The sequence below is a fragment of the Eurytemora carolleeae genome, unplaced genomic scaffold (genome assembly GCF_000591075.1).
Source record: "Eurytemora carolleeae unplaced genomic scaffold, Eaff_2.0 scaffold2032, whole genome shotgun sequence".
Taxonomy (NCBI): Eukaryota; Metazoa; Arthropoda; class Copepoda; order Calanoida; family Temoridae; genus Eurytemora; species Eurytemora carolleeae.
In genome coordinates this window covers 1-13,315 of record NW_019397920.1, presented here as the reverse complement: position 1 = coordinate 13,315, position 13,315 = coordinate 1, and the positions used below count along the sequence as shown (strand labels likewise).

The 13,315-nt window shown below is 40.1% G+C and overlaps 3 protein-coding genes across 4 annotated transcripts; 2 read left to right on the top strand and 1 right to left on the bottom strand.

Moving 5' to 3' along the window:
• The first annotated feature begins 868 nt into the window (after positions 1 to 868).
• LOC111716320 (golgin subfamily A member 6-like protein 22) lies at positions 869 to 1,593 on the top strand. The gene is made up of 2 exons (XM_023491760.1): positions 869 to 1,288; positions 1,336 to 1,593. The coding sequence occupies exons 1-2, from the start codon at positions 869 to 871 to the stop codon at positions 1,591 to 1,593; spliced, it is 678 nt and encodes a 225-aa protein (XP_023347528.1).
• A 1,948-nt stretch (positions 1,594 to 3,541) lies between these two features.
• On the bottom strand, positions 3,542 to 6,696 carry LOC111716322 (uncharacterized). Of its 2 annotated transcripts, XM_023491762.1 has the most exons (7): positions 6,160 to 6,696; positions 6,013 to 6,102; positions 5,753 to 5,914; positions 5,572 to 5,655; positions 5,452 to 5,511; positions 5,323 to 5,391; positions 3,542 to 5,262 (listed from the first exon to the last, which is right to left on the bottom strand). In XM_023491762.1, the coding sequence occupies exons 1-7, from the start codon at positions 6,235 to 6,237 to the stop codon at positions 3,739 to 3,741; spliced, it is 2,067 nt and encodes a 688-aa protein (XP_023347530.1). In that variant the 5' UTR covers positions 6,238 to 6,696; the 3' UTR covers positions 3,542 to 3,738. The 2 variants fall into 2 exon arrangements, with proteins under 2 accessions (XP_023347530.1, XP_023347531.1); XM_023491763.1 differs by lacking the exon at positions 5,452 to 5,511.
• A 1,936-nt stretch (positions 6,697 to 8,632) lies between these two features.
• LOC111716319 (histone-lysine N-methyltransferase, H3 lysine-79 specific) lies at positions 8,633 to 10,343 on the top strand. Its single transcript, XM_023491758.1, has 4 exons — positions 8,633 to 9,268; positions 9,306 to 9,475; positions 9,601 to 9,832; positions 9,934 to 10,343. The coding sequence occupies exons 1-4, from the start codon at positions 8,633 to 8,635 to the stop codon at positions 10,324 to 10,326; spliced, it is 1,431 nt and encodes a 476-aa protein (XP_023347526.1). The 3' UTR covers positions 10,327 to 10,343.
• The last annotated feature ends 2,972 nt before the right edge of the window (positions 10,344 to 13,315 follow it).

The window sequence follows — 13,315 nt, the reverse complement described above, 5'->3', positions numbered from 1 at the left end:
GTGGAGTTTTCAATTAAAAGGTTAGACTTGGGTGTAAATAAAAATAAGAAATCATTGGTCTACTACTCTAAAAAAATTTGGTCCTTTTTGGGAAAATGGTTTTCAAGACACTTCCCATCACTTTTATTATCTGATTTTTGGTTTTTGACCAGCATGTTTGGTAGTTTTAATAATTGTGGAGTATTAATGCAATATCACAATAAATAAGGTGGTGGTCAATAAATGTTCCAAATTACCGGTTTTGACCGAACCCTGTAGAAATGGAATCTAAAATAATGAAAAGAACATTTGTTATCTGATTTCAAATTTTTTTTCTGCATATGTTAGGTATTAAATAGTTTGACCTCCTCCAAAAGAAATTAGTGCAAAATCCTAAAAATCGAGAGTGTAATCAGCAAATGTTCCAAATTACCGGTTTTGACCGAACCCTGTAGAAATGGAATATAAAATAATGAACTAAACATTTTTTGTCTGATTTCAAATTTTCTTTTTGAATTTGTTAGGTATTAAATAAATTGACCTTCTCCAAAAGAAATTATTGCAAAATCTTAAAAAATGATGGCGTAATTAGCAAATGTTCTAAATTACCGGTTTAGACCAAAATACTGTCATAATAGAATATGCACTAATGAATTGAATATTTTTCGTACGATTTCCAAAATTTTTTTTGCATTAGCTAGGTATCAAATAGGTTGACCTCTCGAAAAGAAATTAGTGCAAAATCTTAAAAAATGAGTGTGTAATTAGCAAATGTTCCAAATTACCGGTTTTGACCGAAATTAATATACCTAGAGCTGAAAATTCTTAAATTTATCTTTTTTAGATAACCCAGCCTACTTACTTACGAATTTTATTTTAGATTCTGATCATGCAGCCTAGTACTGTTGAGAAGGAGTCTAATGGAAGGAGTGCCAGGAGTGGAAGGAGTGGAAGGAGTGGAGAGGAGGTGGTGATGGGAAGGAAGAAGGTGGTGGTGGAGTTGAAGAAGGTGGCAGCAGAGAGATATGGATGGACTGCTGTGAAGGGGACAGAGACTGCTGTTGAGTGCAGTGGAAGGAGTGTAAGTGGTCTGGAGAAGGTGGTGGAGCGGAGGCAGAAGGTGAAGGTGGCAGCAGAGAAGGAGAAGGCTGAGAAGGAGAAGAAGGACAGGATGTGGAAGGAGCTCCTTGAGCAGAAGAGGAGAGAGAGGAGAGAGAGGAAGGTGGGGAAGCAGATGGAGAAGCAGATGGAGAAGCAGCTGGAGGAAGAGGTCAAGGAGTGTGAGAAGCAGAGTGAGCAGTGCAGGAAGGTGTGGAAGATGAGTGTGGCAGCAGAAGAGGATGGACTTCTGTGAAGGGTAGGCGTGTGAGAAGGAGTGAGGAGAGCTCAGTTCTGAGTGAGGAGGAGTTCCCTTCCTTTGAGAAGGAGAAGGAGATGAAGGAGAAGGTGAGGAAGGAGTGCTTTGAGAAGAAGATGAGAGAGAGGTTGGCTAGGGAGGAGAAGAAGAGAGAGAAGAAGATGGAGAAGAAGCTGGAGGAAGAGAAGAAAGAGTTGGAGAGGCAGAGAGTGCAGAAGAAGCAGGAGAAGGTGCAGCTGAAGAGAGAGAAGGAGTAGAGGGGCAGTGAGAGAAGGATGGCTGCTGGCTTCAAGCGAGCAAGGAAGCAGAGCAGTGAGGAGAGAGTGGTTGAGAAGATTGTGTCAGATAATCTTCTCTTGGAGCCAGAGCAGAAGAGGAGAAGGAGCGGAAGGAGTGGAAGGAGTTCTGAAGGAGGAGAGAGGGTGCAGGGAAGGAAGCCGGAGAAGGTGGAGAGTGCTGCAGAGAACTTGGAGAGGGTGGAGATTGAAGCAGAGAAGTGTAAGTCTGCAAACAAGGTAAGAAGTATGCTCAGTCAGAAGGACAAGGTAACTGTTCAGGTGCCTGTTGTAGCTGCTGTTCCTGCTGTACCTGTTGCAAAGGCAAGTAGTGGACTTTCTGGTAGGTTTAGAACGAGGAAGGGAACCTTCACTTCTGAGGTCAAGGATCTCAGTTTTGTTTGGCCTGGACTTGGAAGTAAGGTAAGAATTGAATTGGAAGGTGGAAGTGTGGCTGATGAGATGGATGAGAGTGTGACTGTTTGTAGGAGTATTGTGGATGAGATGATTGAGGGTATTGGTTTGGATTGTCCATTGCTCAATGTTTCTGTTCAGTGTCAGGTGAATGAGGTTGTTGAATGTGATTTGGATCGTTGGGTTTCTGTGTTGGATCTGGATGATAGTAGTGATGAAGGTAGTGATGTAGTTGGTAGTCCTGATCCTGTCCTGGAGGAGGAAGCTAGTGAGAGTGAAGGTGCTGGTCCTGATTCTGTCCTGGAGGAGGAAGCTAGTGAGAGTGAAGGTGCTGGTCCTGATCCTGTCCTGGAGGAGGAAGCTAGTGAGAGTGAAGGTGCTGGTCCTGTCCTGGAAGAGTCCTGTCCTGGAGGAGGAAGCTAGTGAGAGTGAAGGTGCTGGTCCTGTCCTGGAAGAGGAAACTGAGAATGTTAGGATTTGTAGGAGCATGGTTGATGAGATTGTGGAAATTGCTGTTGGTGTTTCTGTTTTTCGGATTTCGGATTTTCTCAATGTGAATGCACAGGTTGCCAGGTGTTTTGAGGGTGTTGAATACTTTTACCAACCATCTGATTCTGAAGAAGAACAGGGTTGGGATGAGTATGTTGGTGTTGATGAAGTTGGTGTTGGTGTTGGTGTTGATGTTGGTGTTGATGAAGTTGGTGTTGGTGTTGGTGTTGGTGTTGATGAAGTTGGTGTTGATGAAGTTGTCAGCCATTGAGAACTCACTCTGGGCTCTCTTAACACCGGACAGTGTTCTCACAACGAAAGCACTTGTTAAGAGAGCAGCTGAGGATGAGCAGTTCAAAGTGGTCTGGGACCATTTTAGGTCCAGGAGAAAGACCGCATCTGATGCGGCAAAGTGGCTGAGAAGAACCTTTCTCAGAAAACCGTAAGTATGTTTTAATTTTTTAATTTTTAAGTATAAAGTTTTACATTTTTGGCTTTTTTTAAACACTTTTGGCAATTTTGGAATTTTGGCATTTCCAAACAAAAAGAAAACAAACAAAATTTTGGAGAGCTATATTCTGCAACCTCCCCGATGGTGCTCTCTGGTAACAAGTCTTTTAGACTTGGCTGAAAGCAGAATGATAAAATTTTAAAGGATTGAGACAGATTTAAATTTGAAATCTCTTGGGGTTCTAGTGTGACAGAGGATCTGAACCAACATTTAATACAAGCTAGCCAAGGGAATGGAGAGGGTGCCCTGAAAGTTTCAGCCCTGTCCCTTGAGAACTCAAGGTGGGGCAATGAAAATAGTGAAGGGCAATTGATGCCAGTCCCAGGGTGCACTATTATGGCTGACTAGTGAGTCAGGCCCTGGGTCTTCTCATGCACTTGAACCCAACTCACCGAGCCTGCACACTGGGACTGGCGAGTCATTCACTTGTACCAACTAATCACATGGAAATTTCTTCAAGTCCAAAAGTCTCTGGGTGCAAAAAAATAATTTTTTTTTTTTTTTTTCTTTCTTTACATTTACATTTATATTTATATTGACATTTTTTAACATACATTTTTAATACAATACACATTTAATTTGGAATTTAATTGCCTTAAAATCCTTTAAGAGGATAAAAATAAATTGCAAGAAATGCCTGAACTGGCTTAATTGCCTTTAAATCCTTTAAGAGGATAAAAATAAACTGGCAAGAAGTAAATGCCTGAACTGGCTTACTGAGTATAATACTCCAAACCATGATTGCGTTGGTAAGCACGTATGCTAGACCTGAAATTCTCCATAGCCTGCGGTACACCCCCAGAGCTAGTTACGAAGCCTTGCCACAATTCTTTGAATCTAGGGAGCTCTTCGCAGTTGCGGTCAACTGTTGTTCTGTTGACCTCCTGGCCCCACGCCCATAGCTCCCTTAGATTGCTTGCAACAGCTTTGGGTGTATACTTAGGGCTACAGATAATTTCAAGGCGTCGAAGTATATTTCTATGAATCAGGGGCCCCACCGGAAGCCAAGCCAAAAAATTAGCCCTAAAATTGAGATCGTATTGAAGGAACACTTCAATATCGGCTTTCCCAAATCCTTCAACCTTTCTCAAATACTCTTGTAGGTACAGTTCTGCATCACTGCGATCCTGCCACACTACTTCTGCCTGAGCACCATCCAGGGTTACATTTGGAATTGGTACATGCCGCCACTCAATTTTATTCTCAAACTCAACCCCCCACGACTTAAGCTTCCGCTGGAGAGTTTTCATATCCCTGCGTGAAGCTTCAAAAGCAGCCTTGTATTCCTCTGAAATCCGACAGAGCATGCGTACAGAAGCTCTTGTGACCGCAAGATATTTCCCACTCGGTAAAAGATGCATCGCTAAGACTGTCCCCACTTCATTTGAAAAAAAATCCATCTGTGAATCTAAGCTTTGCACCCTCGAGCGAGCTCTAAATCGCGGGACTTCTGACACATCTTCTGCCGAGATATCAGACGACGACACCGGAGAATGTTGAGCCAGAACTGGCACCACAACTGCTGGAGTACCAAGCTCTGACATCGACAGCTCATCCAACACAGATAAATTGTTCTCTACGGAAGGATGAACCTGAGGAGGATCCTCGCCTTCCTCCTCAGACTCAGATCCCGATAGAGCTGAATCTATAGCTGCCAGAGGAGCTGTAGGTGTCAGAGATTGAGACTCCAGCCCTTGGGGTGACAGTCCCAGTGCAACAGTCTCTGGCTGACTACCCTTGAAACAACGCGATGCTTCGATTCGATCAGCTTTTGCTTTCATAGCTCGCTCCCTTTCCATACGGTCCTTCTTTCTCTTTTCCAAAACCCCAACCCTGTTTTTCTCCCTTTCCCCCTTACTAAGAGCCGCAGGAAACTTTGGAGGGTCATAAGGCAATGACTTACCACCCCCCGCCACAACCGAAGACGGGCGTGTGGTCTTTCGCGAGTCGATATCTTCCAGAAAGGGAGCGAAATTCATGGCGGTGGGCCCAACGACATCGCCTTTACGCTTTTCATCATGCATTACATTCTTTAAAGCTATACGACAATTTAAATTTAGAGGGGGTGCCCCTACTTCCCCATAGGGACTGACCAGCGTGCGCTGCTGCACAAAGGCTGGCGTCGGCGGTACAAAACCTCCCTTATTAACAGGAGTTTCTCTTGCAGGAGGCGGTGGGGTTGTCAAGTCAGGAGTATGGAGGAGGGTTGGAACCCAACGACTGGCTGTGGCCTTAGTCTGAAGAAATAGCGTTTATTGACATGAAAATAATTCACATAAAGATTAACATTAACATACCTTTCCTCTCCCTGACACGGAACAAGAGGATGGCTTCAAGAGGAGACGAGTCTTGAGACCAGGAACATTCTGAAGAAATAGTGTTTATTCACATGAAAATAATTCACATAAAGAGTATCATTGACCAACCTTTTCTGTCATGCCTCTGGGAGATGTGTGAGTAGGAGAATTACAGGTCTCCAAAGCATCCTGAAGAAGTAGTGTTTATTCACATGAAAATAATTCACATAAAGAGTATCAGTGACAAACCTTTTCTGTCATGCCTATAGGAGCTGGGTGACCAGAAGAGCTAAAGGACGAACTACCAGGCTTCAAAGCAGTGGGAAGCATAACCTGAAGAAATAGTGTTTATTTTCATTCGTTATCGGAATGAATCACTCTACCAATTTATAACCATGCACCACCACCCACCAAATTATCATTGACAAACCTGTTCTTCCTCCAGCTGCTTCGCCAGCTTCCTCTCTTTCCTCTCTCTCCTCTCTCTCCTATTCTGCTCAATAATCTCCTTCCAAATCCTATCCTTTTTCTCCTTCTCAGCCTTCTCCTTCTCCTTCTTCAAAGAACTACTGGAGACAGTGGGAGGCTTATCCTGAAGAAATAGTGTTTATTCTCATTTGTTATCGGATTGAACTTATAACCATGCACCACCACGAAATAAAGCAATCTGTCAATCTTTCTGGTACATACCTTTAGTTTCCTTTGAACAAAAGGAGAGAGTAGCGGTGAAGGAAGGGTCGGCATGTTACGGACAGGACTCGGATCCGACACGAGAGGACTCTGAAGAAATCAGTTTATAGAATAATATTATACATGCAAAGTCACATTAAGATATACCTCTGTATACTCTAGGCGTTTCTTAAGTAGAAATGCACTACTGGCTGACTTCGGGCGCATTTTCTTGGATCTGCCCATTCTTTCTGCAAAAATTTAAATGGTAGCAGTGTGCAAATTCACCGCATCTGTCAAAAATAAATTAAACCAAAACTCTCCATCACAGTGTTTCTTAATTCAATGCACCCATATTTTTTATCACAAGTCAGGAATCCAATTCCAATTCCAATTCCAATCCAACAACCTTTCGGCTCACACTCTATCGGGGAAACCAATTCCTCGCACGGACAATCGAAACCCACTCAGGCTCAATACAGGTCGAGAGTATACGTCCCAGCCTTACGGAAGGGACCCTCTCTCACTGTTCAAGTATCTTAATGAGTCTCACTGACACCCTGTCCCACATCGGGCCTAAGCCCAGACTTTCCATCACTGTTCTTAATCTATCTCCCTATAAAGAAATCTATCAAAGAATCCAATTCCTTGCACGAACATTTGTAACCCACTCAGGCTCAATACAGGTTGAGAGTATACGTCCCAGCCTTATAGGCTTAGTACTATAAGAAATTTTGGTCCTTTTTGGGAAAATGATTTAAAACACACTACACAACACTTTAGGATCTTGATTTTTTTATTGTGGCATTACAAAGTGGTGATAATGTTAGTTAAGGAGTTTCCAATCATCAGGTTTGACTTTGGGTGTGGAAAAAAATAATAATAAAATCATGAATTTTACATATAAGGCTTAGTACTATAAGAAATTTTGGTCCTTTTTGGGAAAATGATTTAAAACACACTCCACAACACTTTACAATCTTGATTTTTTTACTGTGGCATTAGAAAGTGGTAATAATGATAATTAAGGAGTTTCCAATCATCAGCTTTGATTTTGGGTGCGGAAAAAAATAATAGTAAAATCATGAATTTTACATATAAGGCTTAGTACTATATAAAATTTTGGTCCTTTTTGGGAAAATGATTTAAAACACACACCACAACACTTTACAATCTTGATTTTTTATTGTGGCATTACAAAGTGGTGATAGTGATAATTGTGGTGTTTCCAATCATCTGCTTTGACGTTGGGTGTGGAAAAAAAAATAATAATAAAATCATGAATTTTACATATAAGGCTTTGTACTATAAAAAATTTTGGTCCTTTTTGGGAAAATGATTTAAAACACACACCACAACACTTTAGGATCTTGATTTTTTTATTGTGACATTACATTGTGGTGATAATGATAATTGTGGAGTTTTCAATTGAAAGGTTAGACTTGGGTGTAAATAAAAATAACAAATCATTGGTTCTACTACTCTAAAAAAAATTTGGTCCTTTTTGGGAAAATGGTTTTAAAGACACTTCCCATCACTTTTATTATCTGATTTTTAGTTTTTGATCAGTATGTTTGGTAGTTATAATAATTGTGGAGTATTAATGCAATATCACAATAAATAAGGTGGTGGTCAATAAATGTTCCAAATTACCGGTTTAGATGAACCCTGTAGAAATGGAATATAAAATAATGAACTAAACATTTTTTGTCTGATTTCAAATTTTCTTTTTGAATTTGTTAGGTAATAAATAAATTGACCTCCTCCAAAAGAAATTATTGCAAAATCTTAAAAAATGAGTGTGTAATTAGCAAATGTTCCAAATTACCGGTTTAGACCGAACCCTTCAAAATAGAAGATACACTAATGAATTCAATTTTTTTTGTTCAATTTCAAATTTTCTTTTTGCATTAGTTAGGTATTGAATAGGTTGACCTCTTCCAAAAGAAATTTTTGCAAAATTTTAAAAAATGAGGGTGTAATTAGCAAATGTTCCAAATTACCGGTTTAGACCGAAATACTGTAATAATAGAATATACTTTAATGAATTGAATACTTTTTGTACGTTTTCCAAAATTTTTTTTTGCATTAGCTAGGTATCAAATAGGTTGACCTCCTCGAAATGAAATTAGTGCAAAATCTTAAAAAATGAGTGTGTAATTCGCAAATGTTCCAAACTACCGGTTTAGACCGAACCCTTCAAAATAGAAGATACACTTATGAATCCAATTTTTTTGGTCCGATTTAAAATTTTCTTTTTGCATTAGTTAGGTATTGAATAGGTTGACCTCTTCCAAAAGAAATTTTTGAAAAATCTTAAAAAATGAGGGTGTAATTAGCAAATGTTCCAAATTACCGGTTTAGACCGAAATACTGTAATAATAGAATATACACTAATGAATTGAATATTTTTTGTCCAATTTCAAATTTTTTTTTTTCATTAGCTAGATATTGAATAGGTTGACCTCCTCGAAAAGAAATTAGTGCAAAATCTTAAAAAATGAGTGTGTAATTAGCAAATGTTCCAAATTACCGGTTTAGACCGGAATTGATATACCTAGAGCTGAAAATTCTTAAATTTATCTTTTTCAGATAACCCTTTCTTACTTACTTACTTACGAATTTTACTTTAGATTCCATCATGCAGCCTAGTACTGTTGTGAAGGAGTCTAGTGGAAGGAGTGGAGAGAAGGTGGTGTCCAGTGGAAGGAGTGGATGCAGTGTGGAAGGTGGAGATGGTTGGACGGATGTCAAGAGGAAGAGTGTGAGAAGGAGTCTCTTTGAGAGTGAGTCTGCCCTGAGGGAGGAGGAGTTTCCTTCTCTTGGATTGGAGAAGAAGACTGAGAAGATGGGGTGGAAGGAGTTGAAGAAGAGGAGAGAGGAGGAGAAGAAGGAGAAGAAGCTGAGAGAGGAGAAGAAGAGAGAGAGGAAGTTGGAGAAGCAGATGGAAGAGATGGAGATGCGGGAGGATAAGGAGAGGAAGGAAGTGGAGAGGAAGAGAGAGGAGAGGAAGGTGTGGAAGACGAGTGTGCCAGCAGAGGTAGATGGATGGACTGCTGTAAAGGGCAGGAGTAAGAGAAGGAGTGAGGAGAGTTCTGGTCTCAGTGAGGAGGAGTACCCTTCCTTTGAGAAGGAGAAGACAGAGAAGGAGAAGAAGGTGTTAAAGAAGCTCTTTGAGGAGAGGAGGAGAGAGAAGTGGGCTAGGGAGGAGAAGAAGAGAGAGAAGAAGATGGAGAAGCAGCTGGAGGAAGAGAAGAAAGAGTTGGAGAGGCAGAGAGTGCAGAAGAACCAGGAGAAGGTTCAGTTGAGGAGAGAGAAGGAGGACAGTGGAAGTGAGAGAAGGATTACTGCTGGCTTTAAGAGAGGGAGGAAGCAGAGCAGTGAGGAGAGAGAGGTGGAGCAGATTATGTCAGATAATCTGCTGGAGCCTGAGAAGGAGAAGAGACCCCAGAGGAAGAGCAAGAAAGTGGATACTTGTACTGATGTAAGTACCTATTTATTTACTATATTTCTAAGTCACAATACTGGTCTAAGTCACATATATAAGTCATAATATTTTTCTTTAATTTTGCTTTAATTTATGTCATCTAATTGTGATTTATCTTTCAGCTCTTCCTCTGACAGTGGCAGTGAGAGAAGTAGTTCTGCTGGCTTTAGGAAGCAGAGGAGGAAGCAGAGCAGTGAGGAGAGAAAAGTGTCAGATATCTTTCTTTCATCCAGCTCTTGCTCTGATGATGAGAAGAAGACACCTCAGAAGATGATTATGTCAGATAATCTGCTGGAACCTGAGAAGGAGAAGAGATCCCAGAGGAAGACTAAGAAAGTGGATACTTTCAGAAATGTAAGTACCTATTTATTTACTATTCTGATAAATCAACTCCTTAGATTTTTTTATTTATGTTTATGATAATTTATGTCATCTAATTGTGATTTATCTTTCAGTTATCCAGCTCTTCCTCTGATGGTGATACCAGTTCCTCTGAAGATGAGTACATGGAGTCTTCAATCAACTCCAGATGCAAGATGAAGACAGCCGGGAGGAGTAAGGAGAGTTCTGATGAGGATAGCTTGAGGGGACTGATTGGTGGGAGACCTGATGATTTAGAGAACCTGGGATACTCTAGTGATGATGAGAAAGCTGAGTCTTCCAGTTCTAGTCTTGAGGATGATGAGCCTGTTCCGGAAGAGAATCTGAAGAAGGCAAGAATGACTGAGATGGAGTTGGAGAAGCAGCTGAGAATGGCCAGAGAAGCAAGGATTGAGCTGGAGAAGAAGAACAGACTCCAGAAGAAGGTGGGAAAGAAGAGTAGGCCTGCTGCTGAACGTAGAGTGTGAGACAGATGTCTTCTGAGAATGCTGCAACTGCCACCCTCTGCCCTGTGCCTATGTGTACCAAAGGATTTGAGAACATGATTAAGGTGCACAAGCTCTCCAAGGCTGACATGGCTGGCTTCAAGATTGTCCTGGTGTCAACAAAGTGCCCCCATTGTGACACACCTCAAACCAACCTCTCCTGCCATCTCAAGGAGAGCAGGTTTAAGAGTAAGAGAGCTGAGGACAGTCTGAGAGTGGAGCCAGTTAGAGAAAGGGATGACCAGGAACCCTTTGGACCCCAGATGGAAGCCCTAGTCAAGAAAAAGGGTTCTAGAGTGCTGCTTAAGAAGATGAAAGCCTACATGGACAAGCAGTCTAGCTATGCTCGGAACACCAGGAGAGTGTACTTTGGCAGGATAAGGCATATGCTGAGCTGGATGGAGGCCAACAAGCTGAACTTTGTTGGTAACAGACTGCTGTTCCCCTTGGAGTGCAAGGTCTTTCTTCCCAGTGTGTCAAGGTATTTGGACACAGTTGTTTCTATGAGCAAGCCAACTGCCATCAAAGGGTACCTCTGCCTGTTCTCTTTTATCCAGGACAGATGTGATTTCCTGTACAGTTCTGATCCTTCTGTGAATAGAGATGCCAACTATGCAGTCCGCAGGGAGGACTACACCAGGAACTTTGGCAGAAAGGTGATGGACCATATGCTCCATGGAATGGTCACATCCACAGCTCCAGCACCAGGCTCCCCACCAGCACCTCCAGCACCTGGTTCCCCACCAACCCCTCCAGCACCTGGTTCCCCACCAACCCCTCCAGCACCAGGCTCCCCACCAACACCTCCAGCACCTGGCTCCCATCCAACTGCTCCACCACCACCCCATGCACCTCTACCAGCACCACCAGCACCACTAGCTCCGCCAGCACCTCTACCAAGACCACCTCCAGTTCAGCAGGTGCAGAAACAGGCTATCAGAAAGGGAGCAGCCTTGTCCAGCTATGAACGAGAGATTGTGAGGAGTGCTGTGTCTCCTCACAACGTTTCCACCCTTGAGGACTTTCTGGATTTGACGAGGACCAACCGTGCTTTCCGCCTGGTCTGGGAGAGACTGAAGAGAGAAGAGGAACTACTGATGGGAACGTGGCCAAGACGATCAGGAAGAGTATGCAGAGCCTGAAGAAGAGTCGAGAGAAGAGGTAAGTCTTTTTCTAATTTATTTAATTAAATGATTAAACTTTTTTGATAACTTTTGGCATTTTTAAACACTTTTGGCATTTTTTGGAATTTTGGCATATCCAAGCAAAAAGAAAACAACCCAAATTTTGGAGAGCTATATTCTGCAACCTCCCCGATGGTGCTCTCTGGTAACAAGTCTGTTAGACTTGGCTGATAGCAGAATGATAAAATTTTAAAATTTTAAATAGTAATAAGCAATATATGTAAAATTCATGATTTTATTATTATTTTTTTCCACACCCAAAGTCAAAGCAGATGATTGGAAACTCCTTAATTAACATTATCACCACTTTCTAATGCCACAATAAAAGAAATAAAGATCCTAAAGTATTGTGGTGTGTGTCTTAAATCATTTTCCCAGAAAGGACCAAAATTTCAAATAGTACTAAGCCTTATATGTAAAATTCATGATTTTATGTAATGCCACAATAAAAATATAAAGATTGTAAAGTGTTGTGAAGTGTGTCTTAAATCATTTTCCCAAAAAGGACCAAAATTTTAAATAGTACTAAGCCTTATATGTAAAATTCATGATTTTATCATTATTTTTTTCCACACCCAAAGTCAAAGCAGATGATTGGAAACTCCTTAATTAACATTATCACCACTTTGTAATGCCACAATAAAAAAAATCTAGATCCTAAAGTGTTGTGGTGTGTGTTTTAAATCATTTTCCCCGAAAGGACCTAAATTTTAAATAGTACTAAGCCTTATATGTAAAATTCATGATTTTTCATTATTTTTTTCCACACCCAAAGTCAAACCTGATGAGTGGAAACACCTTAATTATTATTATCAACACTTTGTAATGCCACAATAAAAATATTAAGATTGTAAAGTGTTGTGAAGTGTGTCTTAAATCATTTTCCCAAAAAGGACCAAAATTTCATATAGTACTAAGCCTTATATGTAAAATTCATTGTTTTTTACTATTTTTTTTCCACACACAAAGTCAAAGCAGATGATTGGAAACTCCTTAATTAACATTATCACCACTTTGTAATGCCACAATAGAAATATAAAGATTGTAAAGTGTTGTGAAGTGTGTCTTAAATCATTTTCCCAAAAAGGACCAAAATTTTAAATAGTACCAAGCCTTATATGTAAAATTTATGGTTTTATGATTATTTTTTTCCACACCCAAAGTCAAACCTGATGAGTGGAAACACCTTAATTATTATTATCAACACTTTGTAATGCCACAATAAAAATATAAAGATTGTAAAGTGTTGTGAAGTGTGTCTTAAATCATTTTCCCAAAAAGGACCAAAATTTCATATAGTACTAAGCCTTATATGTAAAGTTTATTGTTTTTACTGTTTTTTTTCCACACCCAAAGTCAAACCTGATGAGTGGAAACACCTTAATTATTATTATCAACACTTTGTAATGCCACAATAAAAATGTAAAGATCCTAAAGTGTTGTGAAGTGTGTCTTAAATCATTTTCCCAAAAAGGACCAAAATTTTAAATAGTACTAAGCCTTATATGTAAAATTAATAATTTTATCATTATGTTTTTCAACACCAAGCTGATGATTGAAAACTCCTTAATTAACATTATCACCACTTTGTAATGTCACAATAAAAAAATCTAGATCCTTAAGCATTGTGGTGTGTGTTTTAAATCATTTTCCCAAAAAGGACCAAAATTTTAAATAGTACTAAGCCTTATATGTAAAATTCATGATTTTATCATCTTTATTTTTGTGCGATTTCAAAACTTTTTTTTGCATTAGTTAGGTATTTAATAGTTTAATCTCCTCCAAAA

Bases quoted from the DNA above. Each gene is read 5' to 3' on its own strand.
- LOC111716320 (XM_023491760.1), top strand. From the start codon at position 869: ATGCAGCCTAGTACTGTTGAGAAGGAGTCTAATGGAAGGAGTGCCAGG. The intron at 1,289-1,335 runs GTGTGGAAGATG...ACTTCTGTGAAG, and splicing joins AGAGTGAGCAGTGCAGGAAG to GGTAGGCGTGTGAGAAGGAG.
- LOC111716319 (XM_023491758.1), top strand. From the start codon at position 8,633: ATGCAGCCTAGTACTGTTGTGAAGGAGTCTAGTGGAAGGAGTGGAGAG. The intron at 9,269-9,305 runs GTGCAGAAGAAC...AGTTGAGGAGAG, and splicing joins AAGAGTTGGAGAGGCAGAGA to AGAAGGAGGACAGTGGAAGT. The intron at 9,833-9,933 runs GTAAGTACCTAT...TTTATCTTTCAG, and splicing joins AAGTGGATACTTTCAGAAAT to TTATCCAGCTCTTCCTCTGA.
- LOC111716322 (XM_023491762.1), bottom strand. From the start codon at position 6,237: ATGGGCAGATCCAAGAAAATGCGCCCGAAGTCAGCCAGTAGTGCATTT. The intron at 5,656-5,752 runs GTTTGTCAATGA...CTATTTCTTCAG, and splicing joins AGCAGCTGGAGGAAGAACAG to GTTATGCTTCCCACTGCTTT. The intron at 5,263-5,322 runs GTATGTTAATGT...CTATTTCTTCAG, and splicing joins CCGTGTCAGGGAGAGGAAAG to ACTAAGGCCACAGCCAGTCG.